This window comes from Canis lupus, chromosome 30 (assembly GCF_011100685.1).
Source record: "Canis lupus familiaris isolate Mischka breed German Shepherd chromosome 30, alternate assembly UU_Cfam_GSD_1.0, whole genome shotgun sequence".
Lineage (NCBI taxonomy): Eukaryota > Metazoa > Chordata > Mammalia > Carnivora > Canidae > Canis > Canis lupus.
In genome coordinates this window covers 30,689,240-30,712,808 of record NC_049251.1, presented here as the reverse complement: position 1 = coordinate 30,712,808, position 23,569 = coordinate 30,689,240, and the positions used below count along the sequence as shown (strand labels likewise).

The following is a 23,569-nucleotide window of genomic DNA, read 5'->3' as shown; positions in this document are numbered from 1 at the left end:
AAGGAGCAGCAAGCTACTTTACACAAAAGGCAGGACATGAAAGGGGCTCTGTAGTCCTCCTTGGGGGGCGCCTCACCAGCGGATGGGCGAGGCCCAGCCTTTGCCTTGAGCACGCTTCCCCCGCCTCCATCCAAGGTAAAGGAAATAGTCACTTTTGTTGGAGATTGTCCCATCTGGTGAAGGAGGGTGCCTCTTGTACTCAGGGAAGGTCTACACTGGTGGTAGAGACACGTTTCCAGTCTGACCAGGGGAGACTGGGCATCTGCCTAAAAGATAAGAAACAGAAACAGTAGAAATGAAAGGACCACATTTCATCAAAACTAAGGTGCCATCGATGGTAAGACGCATCGGCGTTACCTGCCACTAAGAGTGAAAACACTGATAACTAAGCCATGACATGCCATCAGCTGGAAGACTGAACTGATGGCAGAGATGCTAAAGCATGTTTTAAAAACACAAGGTTTATTGTGTAATGGGTGCGGATATTTCAGCCTGGGAAGATGTGAAGGTTCTGGAGATGGTGGTGACGGTCGCCCAAAACGTGAATATACTTAATGCCACTTAAACATGGTCAAAATGGTAAATTTTATGTTATGTATATTTTACTGCAATCAAAAAGTGACACAGAAACCGCACTTAAGGCTTAGAATCAATGAAATATGGGAGTACAAACTCAATGCCTGGGGACTGAAGGGACCAGGGACAAAGCAGGGACCTCACAGGTGCTCCCTGAGGACAAGAAGGGAGCCGCAGAGGCTGGGATTGAGCGCAGTATACCAGGCCCAGGCCTGGAGGCAGGGGGTGCATGCTGGATGGGTCTGGAAGGGGAAACAGGGGGCACAGCCTCAAGCCTGGTCTGCTGTCCTGCAGGTGCCAAGAGGAATGCCCCTTCGGGACCTTCGGCTTCCAGTGCTCACAGCGCTGTGACTGCCACAACGGGGGCCAGTGCTCGCCCGCCACCGGCGCCTGCGAGTGTGAGCCTGGCTACAAAGGCCCACGCTGCCAGGAGCGGCTGTGCCCCGAGGGACTGCACGGCTCAGGCTGCACCTTGCCCTGCCCTTGTGAGGCCGACAACACCATCAGGTAGGAGCTGGGCTCAGGTGAGCCTGGGGACAGCTGGGTGGGTGGGCGCTGGTGCAGAGGGCGCTTCTCAGGGCGCAGACCCTCGCCTCCAGCCCGGTCACCCAGGCAGGGCGGTGAAAGTCAGGACCACAGCAGTCACCGTTGCTTCTAACCACTTTGATGAAAATAAGAGAAGGACAGAGCTGGACAGACAGCCGGGACCGGGACCCAAGTCACCTGCCTCGGTCTACCGCACCCAGCTGCCGGCTTTGAAAACGGGCCAACCTGAGACCCCCTCACAAAGGAGCAAAGAGGGAGTTTGGTGACCCTCAGGACCATAGGGTGGGATGGAGTCGCAGAGTCCTGGGGTGCAGGGACGTCTGGGCTCACATGCCACAGACTCGGGGGCCACTGTCCTTGAGAAATTTCCCTTCCACCTGCTTCCACATCTAAGACATTCCCCAATCCCTTGAGGCCCAGAGGGCAGAAGCAGGGGCTTGGGCCACAGAGGGCCAGTACTGGAAGGGACCTCAGAGATCAGTGGGGCTCTCATGGGGCCCAGAGAGGGCTGTCACAGCTGGCCCTGTGCCCTTTCGGGCTTGAGGACACCTCAGCTGAAGCCGGCCCCAAGCGCTGCTTCCCGAGGAGCCTGAGTCTGGGAGGCAGAGGAGCCAGAGCAGCCCCCCTCAGCCCCCGACACCTCTTCACATCTCTTCACTCCTGCCTCATGCACCAGCTGGCACCACCCTCTGGAAACAAATGCGACTGTCAGCCCCAGATAAGGCGTCCGTAGCCCTGTATGTGGCTGCCTGTCATCTGGGTGGTGAAGGGTGAAGCCTCCCTTCACCCCTCGGACCTGCAGGGCAGCTTAGGGGAGGACTGGCAACTCTGAGCAGTGGGTGTTGCTGCTATTTGCAGGCCGGAGAGGCCTCCTCTTTGCAAACCCGTTGCTGGGACAGCCAAGACTTGGCCTCAGCCCCCTCTTCACTGCCAGCTTCTGATTCTCCACAAATCCCCCAAGAGCCTCTGGTCTGGTCACTGCCAGCAGAGGCATCTCAGTGGTGTTATGGCTCAGGTGGAGGCTGTCCTTGGTCCTCAGTCCTGGGGGCTGGGCAGCTGGGGTGGTGCCCCCTGCCAGGCGGGAGGCTGGGAAGGAGGCTGCTGAGAGGGGCTCGAGCCAGTAGCAGAGCAGGCCTGTCCATGCCCCGAGCACTCATTGGCTCAGGCAGCAAACACTGAGTGCCGGCAGGGCCGGACCATGAGGGGGAAATAGAGTCCCTCAGCTCCAGTCGAGCCCTCAGGAACTCAGGCCAGAGCGCTCATACACCCCGAGCCTCTTCTACCACATTTCTGCAAATACAAGACACTATCAATAGTGAGGCACAGCTCTGTTTTCTGTATTACTAAGAAAGGAAAATGCTAGCAACTGAACCATGACGTACCATTGATTGTACAGCACACCCAATATCCGAGATGTGAAATCGGGGGGGAAAGTGCATCTTAGAATCGGTGAGCTGTGTGTGGCTGGCCCCGCTGGGTCCCAACGCGTGCTCACGTCACTGTGACCAGGGCTCTGTACAGAAAGCACCACAGGAGATTGCTGTGCTGGTCAGGGAAGTCTTCTTGGAGGAGGTGGCATCTGGGCTAGGTCTGGAGGACACAGTAAGAGCTCTAAGGCTCTAAAGATGGGGTTCCATATGACTGGTCAAGGGCTGGGCAGCTGCCTCAGCCTGTTGCCCAAGTGGAGAACAGCACCAGGACCCCCCACCCCTGCTCCGGCCAAGGGAGGACTGTCTCAGGGACGGGAAGCGAGGCCACTGCGGGAGAACCCCTGCCATAGGGACCCAGTCAGCCCCTGAATTAAAGAGCTATTGTTTCCCTCCTGCGCCTGAGCAGCCGTGCCCTGCATAATTTATTCTTCCTCTGAAGGAGTCCTCGATGCATTATTAATCTGGAAGGACTCCCTCTTCTCCGTCGCTAATCTCAGCCCATCCAATATTGATGATTGTTTGCTTTACTGTCTTTAACACGTGTCCTGTTTCAGGGACTGGGAGGCAGTAGCGGTTCTTAGAACTGGGGGGTCCAGGCTGGGCTCCTCGGTGTCTGCGTGACGCGGGGCTGGGTCCCAGGCCAGACTCCTTGAGGGCAGCAGTGGCCTGGCTGGGCCCCTCTGCAGGCCCAGCACAGCACGGTGCCTGGCACAGAGCAGGACTTCAGGAAGGAGATTCCCTCAATTCCTCTGAAACAGCCCAGTCCTCAAGGTGGTTCTGCCCCCTGAGCTCATGTCTGCCTCATTTATTTTTATTTTTTTATTTTTTTTTAAGTAATTGGCACGCTGGCCCAATAACTAAACCCACAACACTCACAGCGCTTTCATTCGATCTAACTCAGAGGTTCTCAACCGACTGTATTGACATTTGGGGCTGGATAATTCTTTGATGTGGGGACCGTCGTGTGCATCGTAGGGTGTTTAGCAGCATCCCTGGCCTCTACCCACTAGATGCCAGTGGCTGCAACCTGCCCCCAAATTCTGACAGGCAAAACGGTTTCCTGGGTGGGGAGGGGAGGGGAGGGGAGAGACAGCATTGCCCGTGGTCAGAGCCTCTGTTCTCTCATGCTGCTCTTGGCTTTGTTCTCGTGGTCACAGAGAACACCTCTTTTCTTCTATGTGGACACAGGTCACTCCTTCCTTTCATGAGCCTTTGTCCCATCACAGAACCTTCTCTTGGGATCCAAGAAAGGCAAAGGGAGGACCCTCTGACCCCCAAACTCTAGGCAGTTAAGCTGTCCTGGGTGGGGTCTTAGACCCCTAAGTCCTGGCCTCAGAACTACCTCTGTGTCTGAGCAAATGTCCCCATATGGCTCCTTGTCCTCTCTGTGCCTCAGTGCCCCAACCTGTCCTTCACCTATCATCAGCCCAGTGGGGGCAAAAGTTCTCTTGTGGTCTTTGCAAGTGAAGTTTCCACCCAACTCCCCAAGAAATAGAGTGTGGGATCCCCAGAAGCCTAGCCCCATGTCCCCCCTGGCTTCCAAGAGAGCTTATGACAGAGCCCTACCAGGACGGCTTGCAAGGCATTGAGCATCTTTCCCAGGGAGACACAGTACTCTCACCCCCCAACCAAAGAAAACCCTACTCATCTGGCCCAGCCTCTCTCTCTGCCTGGTGCCCCTCCGGAGAGGCTGCTTCAAAGAGCTTGAATGCACGTGCCCGGGGAAGGAAGAAGTGGCTGGTGAGATTCCCCCATCAGTTCGTTCTCTTTATAAGTGCTTTGTAGCTCACACAAAGAAATGATCCTCCTTCACATAGGGATCACCTTGAGAAAGAGAGTGCCTGTGCGTCAGGCCTCTGCTGGGTCCCCTCCGCAATTGGATTGTCATAGACGAATTCCAGCAGCCATCATCGTGCATTGCCTTTGAAAGATTTTATTTAGCCAACAGACGCAGCATTGATAGAAATCTCAGAGCAGGCCCCCAAAATAAATAAATAAAAAGGCAGAAAATCTGAAAAGATTCCCGTATTGTTCAGCTTTTGGCTTCTATTACCTTGTGATTAATCTATATGTGGGGGAACACGGCAGAAAGGCAAGGAAGAGGGAAAAGAAAAAAAAGAGCAGAGCAAACCGAGCCAGCCTGAAAACACCAGTGTTGGGGACATCCACCTGAGCCTAACCAGCCGTCACTTCCCCACCGTGTGACCACAGGGGATGGCTCTGGCCCAGTGGGGAGGAGGGGGTGCCCGGCAGAGATCAGACGTGACGAAGGCGCCCAGTTCTGTGTCACAAACCACTCAGCCAGCAGTAGTCCCTCACCTTCTCTTCAAAGGGATTTCAGAGGCTTTATAATAAATGATAAGCCATCAAATTAAGAAAACTAGACATCTTGGTTGTTTTGTTGTTGTTGTTGTTGTTGTTTTTACATAGAATTTTAGGGACATGAAAAGAGGGAGAAAGAAGTGATTTCAGAATCAGTTTTGAGCTTTCTGGTTCTCAGAGTGAAAAGTAAATTTGGCAGCGAGCTTGCCCCTGAGCAGCCAAAGCCCTGGCAGCTGAGACAGCAAGCGGGCAGCGCAGGAGTTCCTAGGAGTCCGTGTTCGCTGGCTGGCATGCGCCTGGTTTGCTTCCCACAGGGCGGTGGTCCCACCAGAGCTGGGCCTGCAGCCGGAGAATCTAGCCACGGGCAGGGCAGACGCACCCCTGGGGCCCAGCAGGGTTGACGGCCTCAGCCCCTGCTGCCAGGTCCTATGCTGGACTCAAGAGTGTCAGTCTCCAGGACTGTTGCTGAGCCGGTCCCAGCCCCAGGGGAGGCCCCTGGAAGGTGGGAACCAAGAAGGAGCTCGCTCAGTGTTGAGACAGAGCAATGTGCCCCACGTCTGTCTAGCAGAAGGTCAGGGCCACCACATGGGACCCCCACCCCAGCCCCGTAGCACCCATGCAACCTACTGTTTCTTGCCTCATGGTCCAGGACTCAGGGAGGAGTTTGTCTGGAGCCATGAAGGTAAAGAAGTCTTCAAACCCTCATCCTCTGACATGATTCTCCTTTTCTACATGTTTATAATTTTTATTGCTTTGCATCTGTTTATAAATAGAACAGATGCTCAGTTTGGGAAAGTTCAATACATAGAAATTTAAAGAAAAATCTTCAAATCACTCATAATTTCTCAATCCAGAGATGAGCCCCCAAACCATCTTGTTGTGATTTGCTCGTTCCTCATCCATGTGTACATGTATAGATCTCCATTGAGATATAAATATCTTTTTTTCCGTATTTTAGATCATGATTTTGTATATCATTTGCTTATTTCACTTCACTTTATATCACTAACGAGTGTGGAAAATATGGACTACTTCTCCAACATCCCTTCATACGAATTGTCATAATCCATTTAATGAGCACTTTGTCGTCAAAGGCAGCATGGGGCAGTGGACGGAACATGGTCAGAACCACCTGGGTTTGAATCCTGCTGCAACTGACTTAGCCGTGCAACTTTGGGCAAGTCCCATAACCCCCACGTGCCGTCTGTAAAATAGAGGCTCTAATGCCTAACTCACAGGCTTATCTGAAGATTAGAAATATGTGAAATGCCTGATGCTTTAATAGCCTGGTCACATTATTATTTAAATTGCTTCCATTTCTCCACTGTTATAAATAATGCTTTAGGGAACATCTCTATGCATAAATCTTTCTCCACAACTGTGATTATTTCCTTAGGATAGAATATTAGAAATGGAATTATAAGACTAAAGGGTCTGAGTATTTTTAGGACTCTTTTTTTTTTTTTTTTTTTTTTTTTTGGCTATTTTTAGGACTCTTGATACATATGTAACCCCAAATAGTTTTCCAGAACCCTTTACCAGCATTGAGTATTGTCCCTTTTCTTAAAAAAAACAAAAAACAAAAAAAACAAACAACAACAAAAAAAACTTTACTATTTTGGTAGAGAAAAAGTGATACCCAGTTGTTATTTTGACTTGCTAATTAATGAGACTAAACATTTTCCAAAATGATTATTAGCTACTTGCATTTACTATTCCAGGACTGTCTGCTCTTGTCCATCCCTCATTTTCCGTGAGGAAACCAGAGCTCCCGGAAGAGAAATAGCTTGGCTGGGCTTCACACAATTAGTGTGTTCATTAATTCATTTTCCAAATATGTATTGAGCATCTCCAACGTGCCAGGGACTCTGCGGGGCCCTGGGGTACAATACAGTGAAAGGTGACTTCCCCCCTGGAGCTGCCACCTGGTGGGGGAGACAGATGATAAACAAGTCAATAGACACAGAAAATAATTACTCTAGTGAAAGTACTCTTCACTCCCAGATACTTAATTGGGCGGTGAATACAAGCCAGGCACTGGGGATCCACCAGTGACCCAAGGAGACAAAGCCCATGTCCTTGTGGAATTTAGTGGAACCAAGAGTCGTACCCAGGCACCCCTGCCAGCCCAGAGCATGCTGCTTTTGATCATATCCCTTGAGCTGGACTCCCGAGCCAGGAGGCAAGTGACACAGGGAATCTAGCTAGGAAGGCCGGCTGGTCTCTACCATCCAGCATCTTCTTTGGAGTGTTAGCCTGGGTTCTCCCCACGTGCAAGAGATTTACTAGGGAAGCAGCTGTGAGGGAAAATGGAGAGGAGACTGGGGAGGCTAGGAAAGCATCAGACTGCAGTGTAGGTCTCACCCACGTGAAGAAGGAAGGAAGGAAGGAAGGAAGGAAGGAAGGAAGGAAGGAAGGAAGGAAGGAAGGAAGGAAGGAAGGAAAGAAGGAAGGAAGGCAGGCAGGCTGGCTTGGTGGAAAGTCTTAGGCTCTATCACATTCTAAGAAAGATTGGCAAAACTGGGACTCTTCAAGCCAAATGGCCCATCAGAGGAGTCTCAGATCTCCCGGGAATGTGCTGACCTTAATACCCCCGCCCTGCTCTAACTGGGATCAGCCCAGGGAAAGTGTGGGCTCTGTGCAAATATAACGATGGTTTTCAGACACAGTAGCTGGGGCCACTGGGCATTTACACTCCCCTCAAAAGCTCTGAGAAGCACACGGTCACCCTACCAGCATCCCCTCTGATCATGAATGGATATTGACTGTTGGATCAGACCTCTGCTAGCCAGAGGTTGCCCTATTCTCTAAAGGTCATGCCGAGCAGCCCCTGCCCCTGGCCTAGGCAGATAGGGGGTGGACATTATCATACTCACCCTTAAAGAGCCCTAGCAAAGCCCAGATGGAAAGTATCCTTTCCAATGTAGACCTTGCCAGAGGTGGGAGGCCACATCTGCCCTGAGGTCTCATTTTAACTTAACAAATGTCTACAATATGCAGAACCACTGGGTCCCACTGCAGCCGTCTTGTGCCTGCCCTTGCAGCAGGCGTCCGCCTTGGGTACAGGGCGAGGGAGGCTCTGCAGCTCGTAGTCCTTGGGAAGTGACCGAAGAAGGCTGCCTCCTTTAGACTCTATGTATTTGTATCATAAAGAGCACTTTTGGGGAGTCAGAAGACCTGTGTTATAATCCTGATTTTGCTGCTTCCTTGCTATGTGACTTGAGGCAAATTATATGGTTACCATGAGCCTCAGTTTCTTGGGGCCATTAAGACCATGTGACCTTGGCACCTTCTGACAAACAAGTCAGTAAGCAGTTTAACCTCAGAGGCCCTTTGATCCTGCTACCCTGGCAGACCAGACTTGGAGTGGGCAGAATTTGGGACGTGGCTGCCTCCCTGGCCAGACTGTTCTCTCATTCTTTTCTCATCTGCTCAGCTGCCACCCGGTAACTGGAGCGTGCACCTGCCAGCCAGGCTGGTCTGGCCACCACTGCAACGAGTCCTGCCCTGCTGGCTACTACGGCAATGGTTGCCAGCTGCCTTGCACCTGTCAGAACGGCGCTGACTGCCACAGCATCACGGGCAGCTGCACTTGTGCCCCAGGCTTCATGGTAAGATGGGAAGGGTCTCCCATGGCCTCATGCTCTTCACCCCACTCAGGAGAGAAGGGACCAGCTCCTCCCACCTCTGAGTAGAATCGGGCGATGTGGCCCTCTGCCCAGGGATGAAGAATGGGAGTGCCTCTGTGCCCCGCTCAGAGACACAGCTCCTGACCACAGAGCCCCCATACTGTTCTCGAAGGGCCAGCTCTGCTGGTGTGGGTCATTGTAGATGTACTAGAAGAGGCTCTTCCCATTGTCCCCTCGCCTGAAACATCAGTTGTCTTTGTACCTGCTCCTCCCTGTCTAAATCCGAAGCACACCGTGATTTTACATCATAATAACCACAGTACAGACAGACAGTTTTGCATTCTACTTGATTTCTCCCACATTTGCTGCTTGGGCTTCTTAATTATCATTTTAAATATCTGCATACCACTGCAGGAGCCGATGTACCCCCAGTTTACAGCCATCCCCTTACTGCTGAATATTGAGTTGTTTCCAATGTTCACAGAAAATGTTGCAATAAGCATCTTCCTACAAACAGCTTTTCGTCTCCTATTGAATTATTTCCTTAGGGTGAATTCCCAGGGTCAGTGGGCATAATATATTTATGGCTCTTGATGGATGTTGCCATATTACTTTCCTCAAGGGTTGTATAAATCTATACCGCCACCAGCCATGTATGAATGTACCTATTTCAAAACAACTTTGCTAACATCCTTTTCTTGCTTGCTTTTTTTTTTTTTTTTTTTTGCTAATTATATCCGTAGAAAATGGCTCCTCGATGTTGCTCTAATTTGCATTTCTCTGATTACTAGGGAGAGTGAACCTTTCCCCCATGTGTTTACTATTTGTACTTTCTCATGAATTATGCTGGTTTTTATGAGATTGGGGAACTTAACACTGGAAGTGGGCTCCTGTTCGAAGGTGGGTGCGGTGTGCCCAGGGGGTCTGAGGGCCCAAGCACCCAGGAGTCCCCCACGGCCATATATTGTATTGTGCTGTAGGAAGTGGTTTGTGCGGTACAAAGTATGGTCTTTGGAACCAGACTGGGGTCACGTCCTGGCTGTCCTTTCACCAACTGTATTGAGTTCACCTCTCTCAGGATCCATTTCCTGATCTCTAGAATGGAACTCCTGCCTTGCAAAATTGCTACCAGGTATAGAGATGACTATATAAAGTGCCAGTGCTTCTCAGACTCTGGTGAACATATGAATCAGCGGTAGGCCCCAGGACATTGCAGATTCTGACCTGGTAGGTGGGGGGTGAGACCTGAGGTTCTGCATTTCTGACAAGCTCCAGGTGATGTAGGTGCTGCTGGTTGGTGGCCTCACATTGAATAAGAAGGGGTGGTGCTCAACTTGGTCTGCCACTGGAATCACCTGTGGAGCTTTATAAACACTGATGCCTGCCCCCCACATAGCCCCCAAGATTCTGGTAATTTTGATCTAGTTGAGGCCAGTGTGCTGCCAAGGTGGAGATCCACTGATCTGCAAGGAAGCCCTACTCACGATGTGGGAATGTGTGTTTGCCTGGTGTCTTTTGCGGGTAGGTTGCCCTGGTATATAGAACAAAACTTCTTCCTCCACACAAGGATTGATAAAATTGGGTGAAAATGAATCCCAGTAGCATCTTCGAAGGAAAAAGAAGTCTGTTCCTCCTGCTGATCTTCTTTCTAATTTACCTTTATTGGTGTGAACTTTGGCCATAACATCCACAGAAAAATGGAGTGCCCTAGGTTTGGGGCTTGGGTAAGAGAGAACAGTCCTTTGGGATTAAAAATTTCACGCAGCCAAGTGATCAGGAGAGAGAAGCAGAAGTGAACTGACCCCACCAGACGGTTAGTGGGGCATTCTGACCCTAGTCCCAGTTTGGCTGCTATGGCTTTGAGCAGGTGGCTTTCTCTCTCAGGGCCCCCATTCTTCTTCATCTGTAAATGATAAGTGTGCAGAGAGAAATGAACCCTCTGATTTATAAGATGGTCCACTATGTGGACTCCACAGACCATGTCAGGAAACACACCCTTATGGGGAAAATAAAGGAAAGTAGGAACAAGGAGGGGTGTGTGTGTGTGTGTGTGTGTGTGGTCGCCAAGGGAGAGGGGGCTCACTGAGGTCATGTACATCATATATGGGTCTGCCAAGAGTCCCCTTTTTCACCACCACTGCCTGCCTGGTCACTGTTTCTCAATAGAAGGAAGAATTAGCATCCTTCCAGGGTTAGGAAGGCCAGGGTCTGTGTGCTCACTGCTCCCAGGCCAGGGTTCCAGCAGTTTGGAGGCCAGCCCCCTGCTTCTCTTCCTCCCATCTGAGATGCAAATGACTTCCTGCCCTTGAACTTTGGGACACTTGGCACTTGCAGGAATCATCTCTTTGTGGAGTCCCACCTGCCTGGGGCTCAAGGCTAAGACAGATTGTAAGCCAAACTGCCCTGGTGAGACCCCGTGAATTCTCATCCATCTCCTCCTGCCCAGCCTCATTATACCTGGAAAGGCTCTTCTGGGGCCCTGTTGGGTGTTGAGCAGGAGCTGCTGGAGGTGATTACAGAACAGTCAATTGTTCTCATCCAGCGTGACTCATTCCTGCATGCACCAGACTCCAAGGGGGAACTCATTACTGTTGCCTTTACCCTAGCTTCTGAATGAATGCAACTTCCTGCAATTAGCTAGCTCTGGTCAGGGTCAGGGATTGAGGCAATCAGCAGAGCTGACTTGGCTGAGACCCTCCCCAGAATGCCCCGCAGTCAGTAATAATTAGCAATGCCTTTATTTGCTAGTTAGTCTATAAATTTATGCAGATGCCCTTTTCCATGAAAGATTTTTAGGATGAGCAATTAATTAGAGACTAATTAAAAGAGCCCTTTTCTGAGTGTTTGGAGACCTTGATCCTAGGCTCACTAACCTTGGACATGTTGCCTCATTTTGCTGGGCCTCAGTTTCCTCATCTGTAAGATGGGAGTCACATCAGTCCTGCCTGCTACTGGATGTGAGTAACCAACATGGTAATGGATGTGAGGCCACATCCTCAGCTGGCCCCTCCCACCAGAGCCCTCCCTGCCAAGGGCTCTTTAGGGAGGATGTCAGAATAGCTTCAGGAAAGCAGAGTCTCTGAGGGCTGCGAATGGCCTCAGGCTCAACATAGATCTTAGGACCACTAATAAGGTAGTGCAGAACCACCCCTCGGAGTCCAGTGATGTGCCTTCTCCAGCCACGCAGTCTCCAAATCCTGCAGAGGCCATGAGAGTAAGAGGCAGGAGCCAGCACCTGGCAATTTGTGTGTGGTGGCCCTTACACTCTTTCTCCTTCCTCCAGAGCACTAGATATTTACTCTACCAAGGACTTGGGGGACAGCTGGGGGTATGCAAAGGCTAACCAGACATCCATCCAGCCTTCAAAGAGTTTGTGCTCAGCAATAATCATCTTCACACTAGTAGCAAACACTTACCAAGTCCTTGGTGTGTGCTTCATATCTATTCCTCACAAGAGCCTGGTGGAGGTGCACTTTCACATTCCTCAATTTGAAAATGAGGAGCTGAAGTTCAAACAGGACAAGTGACTTTGCCCAGGATCACAAACCAACTGAACTCTCATATGTTAGATGACAGACTTTGATTGATAAGTCACCATGGAACCATACAAATCTGATTTCAGATCCTTGCCCTCCAATCCCCACTCTGCCTACTGGCAAGTCATTTATCCTGCCTAAGCCTGAATCTCCTCATTTGCTAAGAGAAGACTTTGCCATGAGACTGAGAAGTTTCATATGGAAAATTTGTCATTCAGTTTCTGGAACACAGTAAGCACCCAGTAAAATGGTAGTAATTATTGTGCACTGCGAGAGTAGTAGGGAAACGGTGCTTCTTCAAGCAAGGACGGTGCCCTTCCCGTCAAGGAGAGTGTCAAGATGAGCTACACCCAGGGGCTCCTGTTGGAGCAAGCAGAATCATGAATATGCACAGCTGTGGGTCTGAGCAGGTCCACCCAAGCACCTGTGAGTCACCCTGAATAGTCTCAGGAGGCATTGTGGGGTGGACACACCTGTCAATACTTGGGGAAATGGACCTAGGGCTGGAGATAGGAATAAAGTGTTGGTGTTTTACATGCTAGCTTGGCAACAACAGTGGAATCCCTTGAGGCCTGCTTTGCTGAAGCGCGATAGGGCTATTGGGTGGGGCAAAAGAGCCCTGATCTAGAAGGTGAGAAACCAGGTTCCTCTCTCTGGTTCGAGCTAACTTTCAGGACTTCTATTTCTTATCCACAAAGTGGGAATGACCCACTTCCTCTCTACTCAACAGGAACAGTGTTGTGGGAACCAGTCATTAAAATGTAGGAGGCACTGTTTCAGCACCTTGGACAGCCACCCCGAGGCTCTCCTCCGAGGTTGCTCTTGTTCTCTTGGAACCTAGGGTCCTCACCCAGTCCGAACACCAGCGGGGACAGGGGCAGGGAAGGGCAGAGTGAGGGTCTGCTTCTCCGACCCACTGGCTTCTCTGCATTTCAGATAAATAGGTAATGACAGAAAAGCTGTCCCCCAACATCATCTCTGGGATTTTTGGGGGGCAAATGATGTGAGCTCCCACCTCATAGTGGCTACTCAGAGACTCTGGAGCAAGATTCCCTCCCTTCAAATACCAGCCTTGCTGCTTACTAGCTGTGTGACCTTGAGCAAGATATTTTACCTCTCGGCGCTTCTGTTTTCTCATATATGAAGGAGGAATAATAATAAAGTCCACTGGATTACTGAGCAGGTTCATACTCTTCCAGCAAGAGTTAGCTTATTATTATCATCATCATCATCATTATGGTCAATACTACCACTGCTATTGTTTTTATTTACCCCAAGGGGTCCCCTACTTGAAGAGACTGACTGGTCCTGTCCAGAATACTCTCTTCGGGGCTACAAACAGAAAAGGAAGCAAGAGGAAAAGAGTTAGTTTAAACTTCCTTCTGGCTGGAGGAGCAGGGTTGGCGGGGGCTCCTGGGTTCGCATGGGCAGCCACAGGACCGAGAACAGACTTTCTCATCACAGAGGGGAGAAGGCCAGCTTCTCGGCCACTCCACGTGCCTCTGCTGCCCCAACTTCCCTTAATTAAGGCCTCACCTAGGTGGCCAGCCTGATGAAGCCTCCTCTGCTGCTCTTGGACTAATTGCTGCCATGTTGGCCGTTGTAGCGAACAGCCTGTGAGGTCGCCAGAGCTGCAGAGCCTGGATTTCCCAGACCTCCCCCTGCGTGAAACCCGTGTGGCTGGGAGATAAGGGGCCCTCTGGTCATTGCTCAGCACAGATGCTCCCTTTCAGCTCTGGCTATAATGGGTATGGGGAGCACAGGAGGCGGGGGAGAGGAGCCTGGTGTCCCCTCCCATGGGACTCGGGGCCTATATTTCTCCCCTGGATGACAGAATTTCTATTACCTTAAAGGGCTCATCTATTTATGCTGCAATTTTTTGAAGTCCTGTCTGCCGTTATTGAACCCTGCGTGCTGGCGAGGGGAGCGGGCACTCCATCACCCAAATGAACAAACTCGTTTCCACATTTTTCTCCCTTTCCTCTGCGCTGTCAGGAGGTCAGACGCAAACTTCTGCTGCTCTGGCCGGGGAAGGCAGGACAGGGGTGAGAGTTATGAAAATCCAGATCAGAGGAGCAGTGACTGAATTTTCCTCCAAGGTTTCTGATGTCCTTTAAAGACATCACTGTCCCCCGGCCCCAAGCCAGACAGAATGTGTGTCTGCCTTTTGTGCGGCTCCTGAGCCGGAACTCAGGAAGGAGGACAGCTGAGAGGCCAGAAGAGAACGTGGACTGAGCAAGTATACAGCCAGGTGACATGTAGATGATGTGTGTGTGTTTCCTGTTCTAATTGTTTTGTTCTTCATCAAACCTGAGGTTGGCAGGCTATTAGCCCTAAGCCTTTTGTGCCCCCATCCCCGCCTCCTGCGATTGACTGGCTTCCTAATTAGAATAAAAGATTTTCCTGGATGCTGCACAGATGAGGAATCCACCCTCCAGCTGCCCTGCCCCTGTCAACAGAGCACAGATAGTACAAAATAGCAGAAATGGTCAAAAAATATAAACACATACACGCCACCCTGCAGTACTCAAATCCCAGCTCTGTTATAGCCCACTGGGCTGTCTTGGCCCCGTTAGTTACCTTAGGCCCCTCAAGCCTTAGTTTTTCATCTACAAAACGGTAAATAATGGTACTGCATTCTAGTGTTCCTAGGATTGAGTTAGATAAATATGTACAATGCTTAGAACCAAGGCTGGTAGGTAGCAAATGCTCAATAAATGATTGTCGAGGTCCCTGCTGTAGTTGTGTAGGGACGATGCCCTGGAGGCAAAGGCATGGACTTTGGGCCCAGACAAGCCTGGATTGGAATCCCAAGCATGTCCCTCAGCTTGTGTGAACTTGGTACTCAGCCTCTTTGAGCCCCAGTTTCCCATGTATAAAGTGGGTTAATACTGCCTGCCCTTCAGGGTCAGTGTGAGCACAAAACAGGTCACACAGCAAAACACTGGCGGAACTGGGATGGACATCAGGTGGCATAACTCCCAGTCCCATGCTTTTACTACCTTCATCTCCTTCTCCTTGGGTTTGCTGTCCCAAGAGCAGACATCTACTGATTTTTCCCAGGGCAGAGAGGGATGGGGTTGGGGGAGTGGTCACCAGAGTATTATATCATGTTGGCAATTCATCCACAGAGCAAAGTAGGGAAAATTGGGTTTATGTCAGTAAGGCTGAATCCAACCTTCCCCCTCTGGGCCCTGGCAGTTTGTGGCTTTATTAGGGAAAACTGCTGACTCTTCTGTTCTAAAAAATAAACGTTCCCGTGTCACACCACCCTCTCCCCACTGTGCTCCTCATGTCTTTATCAGAGCCCTCGTTACTGGGGTTTGGAGCAAGGACTTTTGTCCAGGCCTGGTGCCTGGAGCTTTCTCCATGCAGCAGAGGAGGCCATGGGAAATAAGCAGCTTGGAGACTCTCTCAGGCCTTTTCCTAGGAAAGGGGACAGTCCCCGGCAACCTCATTTCTCAGAGGAGCCTAGTGCCCTCCCTCACTTTGTGTGTGAGGGGAGGTGGATGGGCCACTCAGTCTCCCTCCCTGGCTTTAGGGCGGCCCATCACAGCTTACCCAGACACCTTGCCGTCTCCTGTGAGGAGCAGGGTGAGAATTGTTAGCTCTGTGGCACGGATGAGGAAATGGAAGTTCAGAGCCTTTATGAGTCTTGTCCGGGGTGATGTGACTAGGACCCAAGCCTAGGACCCAAGGCTTATGGCTCCAGGGCCATGCTTGCCCCAGGACAACTGTGCGGGGAGGGGCAGGTCAGTACCCACCCAGCTCCGACCCTGGCTCTGCAACCACCTCCCTATTTGACCAAGTCACTTCACTTCTCTGTGCATTAACTTCATCTTCTACAAAGATAGGTGCTCCTTGTATCCTGGGGCCTATGTAACGCTGGAATAAAACACTCCTGGGAGGGACTGGAGGCCAGGTGTGTGCACCCAGAGGCGGGAGGAGGAGCAGGTGAGGAGGGGCGGTGGGCCCCAGCCCCTGCAGACTGGCTCCCTTGCCAACCTGGCAGGTCTGGAACAGAGGAAGAGCCCTCTCCCCTCCTGCTGCCCCTGCCCTCGGGCTCTGAGACCCCACCCAGCCTGGTTCTCCCCAGCCATCTCCCCACTTAGCACCAATAATCTCATCTGCAGGAGTGATTATGCACCCCGGGGGGGTAAGGGAGTCCTGCCAGAAGAGGTGATTGTGTCTGGAAAATGAAAGATGTTGCAGAAAAAAGTCACAAATAAATTACTTCCAGGTGGGGCTAATAGGAAACTAACAATGGGGGTAAATGCAAAAACACAAAAACAAAAACAAAAAACAAACCAAAAAAATCCCTGAAAAGTTCTTTCCAAAAATGCTATAAATGATTGTTCTCACCTCTCCTGAGAGTTGTGAGGAGGGGCATGAATTCCTGACAGGCACAGGGAAGCTGGGCAGGGGCTCACCGGCCTTCAGGCCCAGATATGGCCCAGATGAGCAGGGGTGGAGGCAACATGCAGAGAGGGGGAGTGGGAGCAGAGTAGCCGAGGCCCTGTGTGCTGGGGGTGGGATGGGGCGGGTAGGGGGACCTGAGCTGAAGTCAGCAGGCAAGGAGTTGCCACTGAGCAGGGGCGTGATGAAACATTGCTCCAAACCCTGCGTGGGGAGATGGAGACATCACTGTCCAGTACATGCTCAATAGATGCTGATTCCCCTTCCTGCCCATGGTTTGTCAGTGGAGGCTGCTTGGCTCAGCGCTGAAAGCCTGGGCTTTGAGCTAGGGGAACCCAAGTTTGAACCTCACCACCTGGGTTGCTTATAGCAGGCTCACCTCTTGGCCCTCGCTTCGTTCGCCTCTCACACTCGCAGGATGGTGGTGAGGGGAAGCATAGCAAGAGCCATGAAAATGGCCCAAGTAAACCTCAGTATCTTCCCTTACGTCTGCAGTAGCCCCGGCTCCTATGAAACTTATGTAATAATCAAAATGCCTACAGCATTTATGGCACGTCCTCTGGGCCAGGTGCTGTTCTAAGAAGATTACTTATGCAACCTTATTTAATCTTCACCATTACCCCTGGAGGAAAGTTCCACTATCATCCCCATTTTGCAGCTAGGAAAACTGAGACACAGAGAGCTTAACAGCTTGCCCAAGTTTGTCAGCTATACCCCATTAAAACGGAAAAAAATAAAATGCCTAAGGTTCTATAAGTGTCAGAGCCAGGAGCTAAACCCAGTCAGGCTCCAGAGCCGATTGGAACCTCTGCCTCTTCTGTGGACAAACCCCAAAGGACTCTTGCTGCTACCCCCCTGCCCCTACCAGGATAAGACCTTGACCATGGCCGCAGGGGTGCTCCAGGCACAAGAGCTGAATTTGACAGTAGCATCAAACTGGGGAGCAACCAGGCAAACATCAGGTGGTTCAGGGAAAGTGTCAACATGCCACGTGGTGGTGTGGATGGAGCACCGGATCCCCACCATGGCCTCCATGTGTACCACAGTTCTTCCACCGCAGAATGTTCTCCTCCTATCCATCATCTCATGTGATCTCATAGCCCTGTGGGGCGAGGTGTCACTGCTGCCAATGTTATACACAAGGAAATAGGCCCAGAATGGTTTACACGGATCTGAGCATCTTGGCCTTCCCCACTGTCAAGCCCAGTGCTGAGCCACTTCCCAGGACAAGCCCCTCCTGTCCAGTCGCCCTCTGAGGCCTTGCTCCTGCTTGTCCTTGGCCTGGCAGCCCCAGAAGGGCTCTGCCCCAGGCTGGAAACCACCATGTCCCTTCCCTACAGGGAGGCCAGATCTGCTCTAATGTTCTCTTCAAAGCTTCCGCCCCCCCCCCCCCCCCCCCCCACCGAGGCCTCAGGGCCTTAGATGGGGAGCACATTCCAGGCCCTTGTTATATGGAGTGAAGCATTCTCTGAGAAGTTGGCCAAGAAACCTCCGAAAGCCAGAAAAATCTATAGGGCACCAGCTGTAGAAAGATGCAGAGAGTCTGCAGTTGGGGGCTAAGGGGGGCGGGGGGGGGATGTGGGCAGCAGAGGCAGCGCCTTGCACCTCCACTCCCTTCTTTCTTTTCCCCAGGAAAAGCCTCTCAGGCCTCAGCTGCTGGGCCTTCTTTGCAGTCAGTCCTGCATCCATTGATTCCACAATCAATAAGCAATTGAACTTGCCGGAGCCTGGGTTCTCGGCCTCTCTCAACCAGAAAGGAGTGGCCCAGACTCCTGCCTTTGGGGGAGGGGGTTCCTAAAATAGGCTGGGACACTGAGTCACTTACCTGCTGTCCAGACCTTTGTCTTTAGGGCAAATTATGAAGCCTGGCACTCAAGGCCTTCCTGGCTGGGCGGGTCTGAGCTCCAGGCTCCTGTCCCGCCTCTGCCCCTCAGCCCCGGAGCTCCAGCAAATCCTAACAGCTTGCCTTACCCTGGACACCCACTCAGCCATGCACGGCCCTGCCACCATGCCTTCATTCCACCGCTTCCCTGGAATGCCCTTGCTGTCTATCCTCCTGGCCAAAGCCTGCCCCAGTGCAGCCTCCAGGCTCAGCTCTGTTGCCACCTCCTCGTGCAGACTTCTGGCTTTCTTCCCAATGGGACATAACCTCCCCATAGTACGATGGCACGTCTGCTCTGGTGGCACGCTGTACATGTTTCTGTCGTCTTTACTAAACAGCTGCACGGGGACAGGTCTCTCAGATTCATCCCTGTGTCCCTGCCCTTTTCTCTACCCTGCCTCCCTCCTACCCAGCCCCTCCCAGGCCTGGCACAGTCTCCTGCACAAAGTGGGATCAGTAACTAGTCATTGAATAAATGCATGGGTAGTTTAGAAGCATCCCTTAAATCATGAATAGACCGCGTTTTGCTTGGACCCTGGTAAACACCCCCCCTGGCATCTGTAGGACCCTCTGTTTCCCTAATGTGGTTCCCTTTTGGGACCTTGTCGCTACCACTATATTGAGACTCTGGCTCTGCAGGCCACTGCACTGGGCACATACCACCCAGCCGCCACCTCAGAGGATCTGGGTCCTGCAATACACACACACACACACCCCTTGTATATTCAATCCCCTTGTGAATCCCCATGTGAATCCAGCATGTCCATACCATACACACCACACTCAAAGCTACCATGTATAAATCGTCCTTGGGGCTATATGGCCAGGATTGGCCCAAGTGTCTGACATGCAGATGCTAAGCTTACCCCATAGCTGTCATGCCACTAATATAGAACACACGGACACCAAACTCTTACACTGCATGGACCACACATGGGGACCCTGATAAGCTATGCCACCCAAATAAAGACCCTGGGACAGTAGGCATAAATGCTATCCCTAACCTATTCTTCATCACATGTAAAGCATATATATATCTAGTATACGTAGGCCCACACGTATTACTCATGTGACATGCATACCACTGCTTGTGCACACATGCAAACACATGCACACATGCACACACACACAGGCTCACCAGAAACATCTAGAAGTAGGAAGGTGGCCCTCCTGTGCTAGTCTCATCTTGTGTCCCTGCTCCACTCTGTGTTCTGCACACTGTCTCCCCCAAGCTCATGAAGGCCTCCCCTAATGCCCCCAATAGGCTCTCCCAGCAGTTAAGAAGCAGTGTTTTCCTGGCACCTTTTCAAACTACTAAAGAAATCATGAAACCTAATGCAGAGCGATTGGGGTCATGTACTGTCACTCTTGCCCAGGGACTCTTGAAGATTTGGGCTCAGCCTTTGCAAGGGAGTTTTGTCCTGTTCTCAGAGGCCTGCAGGAGAGGCCCTGACCCGCTGTGGCTGGAATCCTCCCCACCTCGCCCTCCGGTCTCTGAGGGAGCACTGGAGCTGGTGCGGGGGGAGGCAGGGAGAGGCAGGTGAGGCCTAGAGTGGGAACGCAAAGCTGACTTAGGAAGTGAGGCCTCATAAGAGGTGTGCGATGCTGACATCTTGCCCAGTTGCCAACAGTGGTGTCCCCATCATCATCACTGTACCCAGAGCCTTTTCAGAGGATATATGCCACCTGATGGATGCTGGCACTCTCCCCAGGCTAACCCTCGCTCACAGGGTCTGTTGTTCCATCATCTTAGCTTTATTCCTTCAAACTTTAAAGGCTTTTAGGAGCGTCAGGAGTCTCCTGATACAAGACACAAATGCCCTTTAAGATTGCCCACTGTGAGCCCCTAGAAGCCATTTCTGCCTCCAGCAACATGCATTTAACATCCAATGTGTCGGAAGGCACCTAGGACAGGGCGTGACATATAGTAGGTGCTCAGGACATCTGGGTCCCCAGCCTCACTGGCCTGTCCGCTGTTGAGGTGGCCAAGTTGAGGGGAGAGCTCAGTCTGTGGAGTCAGCCGGCCCCCTTCCTACAGTGACTTGGGGCTAGCTGACCCCTCCAGCCTCAGTTTGGCCTTGCTCTAGGGTGGTTCTTTCTCTAAGAAGGAAGGAATTCCTTACCTGAAGGGCTATTATAAGGACAGAAGGGGACAGGACACCTGGGTGGCTCAGTGGTTGAGCATCTGCCTTCGGCTCAGGGCGCGATCCCCAAGTCCCAGAATCGAAGCCCTGCATCGGGCTCCCTGCAGGGAGCCTGCTTCTTCCCTCTGCCTGTGTGTCTACCTCTCTGTGTCTCTCATGAATAAATAAATAAATAAAATTTTAACAACAACACCACCAAAAAAATCCCAGAAGAGGACAGAGGACATGAGCGCCTGGCCCAGCTGGCAGCAAGGGAGCCCCACAGTGGAGCAGTCTGTCCTAAGCCAGTGGGTCAGCCCTGTCTGTAGGGGTGCAGGGCTGTGGACAGTGGTGAGGACCACAGTCATGCCCACCCCTGCTCTCCCTCTGTGGGGCCTGGCCCTCTGCATGCCTACGAGAACTCCACGGGACCTTAGAGTCGGGGTGCAGGGGGAGTCGCCTGATATAGAGTGCTCAGTAAGACCTTATTAGCTTGTGATGCCTTCTCTGAGCTCAGGAGGAATCAGGTGGAGAAGGGGAGAGGACTTACAGACGGGGACAAAGGGCAGCGGTGCAAAGCAGAAGAGAAACTGTTTTACCAAGACAGCCACTGAGTCTCCAAGAGGACCCCCAGTCTTGCAGCCAGGACCTGGCTTTCACTTGAGCCCAGATGTCCTTCTTTGGCCACATGCACTACCTCTCGGGTCTCCCCAAAATATCTTGGTATCTGTTTAGGAACTTTTAGGAGGTATCTGTGCTCCTCCAGAGAAGATTCTTGAGGGGTCAGAGTTACAGAGCATGTTTGTGCAGATGAGAAAAAGGGTATCCCTTCCTCAAGACCTTCTACTGACATCTGCCAGAAAATTGATGTCATGCATGCACAAAGTATGATGACGGTCATGTGCGTGTCACCTCTAGAGTTGTGCAGTGCTTAGCCTGCACAGCTGTACAGAGCGGCTTCAGCTCACTGATAGCCAATTCATTAGAACAGATGTAGATAGGGCTTCCGGGCCTAACCTTCGGCGCTTTTCCACCCATCCCCCTTGGGAGCCAGACAGAGTGATCCTGGGCATTACCTCCTCAGCATGGGGAGGCAGGGATGGGAATGGATGTGACAAGTGGCCTCCACCCAAGTGGCCTCCACCCTTCTCTCCTCCACATCTCTCTGACCCTCTGCTCCTCATTCCTTATGCAGAGTTTCTTTTCCTCAACGTGCATCCACTGTCAGTTGCTGCTTTATCAGTGACACACTAATTAGGTCCAGTGAGGTTTGCTCTGCACTGGAGGCCTCTGTCGTTGGCTTTCAGTCCAGGCTGCTCTCTCTTTGCCTTGTGAGCCATGTGTCATTCTTTCTTTCTGGAAAATCATAAATGAGGCTCCCTATCTGGGAGTCCCACTGCCAGAGTCTGGGAGCTGGGAGTGGTGGTGACAGAGAAGGGTGGGCAGAAGGAGAGCCAGCAGCCCAGGGCTGGCACTCTGCTTGGCAAGGAGCAGACACCTGCCTGGCAGGGGGTTTGTAAAGAACAAAGCATACTCTGCATGTGTGCTGCCGGCATTGACGTGACGTTGGACACCAAAATCAGCCTGCATTGGTGGCCCTGAACCTCCAGGATTAGTAGGGTAGAGAGAGGAACAGCAGCGATCAGAAGATCGGGGAGGCCACGGAAGGCAGAATGGCGACAGGAAGGAGGGAAGGGACTAGCCTGTGTCCTTCTCATGCCACAGCCTCATATACTCGTGCTTGAAAAACATTTCCAGAATGACTGAACTAAGTCAGTACATGTGCACCGAGTGTGGGCGAGGCTCTGGGGCTGGGGCCATAGACCTGAATGAGACAGGCCCAGTCCCTACCCTCATGGAACTTACAATCCGGTGAATGAGAGCTGATTTTTTTTTTTAATTCATTACAATTGTTGTGCCGCAGAGGAGCAGGTGACAGGGACCCCTGCTCTGGAAGCAGGACGGCAGGGGGAGGTTCAAGAACATGGTGGATGTTGAATAGGACCTTAGGTCACATCTAGTCTGGTGTAGCTATTGTGAGACCCAGGGCCTGTCACGGTGCCTGGCCTATAGTAGATGTTCAGCAAAGGTCTGTGGACTGAATGGATGGGATGTGTGAGGCCGCATCACCATGAGCCAGTGCTTCTGCCTCACTTACTGCCATGTATCCTGACCCCAAATGCAGGGCCTTGTCTTTAAAGAGAAGTATAGAACCATCTATACTTCTCCAACAAGAGGGCATGTGGGTCAGGATGGCTTCCCTGGCTGGCTGTCCAAGAGTCCTCTCTGCTAAGCTCCCATAGGGAGCATACCCACCACCCTGGCCTGGATCTGGAGAACCCAGCTCCACTCTGTTTACACTGCCTCCTACCCACATATTTAAGGAGACCCAGAGATGAACTTGCAACATTGCCTCCCTCTTTTGTGAGAGGGAGGGTCAACCGCTTTCCATCCTCCTCCTCCTCCCGCTCCAAAAAATACTCATTAACCTCTGGCCCATTGCAAGGAAAATGGATGATCCACACAAGAAGCCCAGCTGCTGATTAATTTTCCCAAACAGGGCCAAACTACAAAGCAGCATATTGCAGGGGAGAAAATTCAATAAACAGCATTTGAAACAAATTTAATAGAACATATAGCTCATTACCCACCGGGGTCTGGGCCTCTGCTGCCACGTTGTGCAAGAAGGCAGGTGGAAAGTGTAGGGGAGATTTGCATCTCTTTAGCAGGACCAGCTCCAGGGGTTCCATTCTGGCAGTAGCTCTTTCAAATCAAGTTCAAGATGTTAATAGCCAATGCTGCATCTATAATTAACAGGCCTTTGGGTGGGAGGAGGTGTTTACATCCATCCTCCATTCACAGAGTGGAGATGCTGAGCAGACCCGGCAGGCTTCCCCCGGTGGAAGCTGGAACCTCAAGGAGTTGCCCCGATGGGAGGGCTCCCTTCCTGGGGCTGTGGGGTATGGGCTGTGTGGAGGTGAGATGGAGAGATGGGGATGCATAAGAATGTAAGAACACTCAGGCATCAACTTCCAGGTGTTGAGAAAGGCTCAAAGCATCTGGGCCTCAGCAAGCAGCCCTTCCTCAAGGTCAGGGTCATGTCTTGTGG

General features: G+C 51.6%; 1 protein-coding gene across 5 annotated transcripts in view; it reads left to right on the top strand.

Annotated features, from left to right (window-relative positions):
* The window catches only part of MEGF11 (multiple EGF like domains 11), a 344,798-nt gene that overhangs the window by 280,492 nt on the left and 40,737 nt on the right, over positions 1-23,569 (top strand). For all 5 annotated transcript variants that reach the window (XR_005381792.1, XM_038580760.1, XM_038580759.1 and 2 more), the window contains exons 10-11: positions 871-1,083; positions 8,311-8,485. Coding sequence is in view for 4 of the 5 variants with exons in the window: in XM_038580760.1 (XP_038436688.1) it covers positions 871-1,083; positions 8,311-8,485 (388 nt within the window). In the remaining variant the exon portion in view is untranslated. The remainder of the gene's footprint in view (positions 1-870; positions 1,084-8,310; positions 8,486-23,569) is intronic.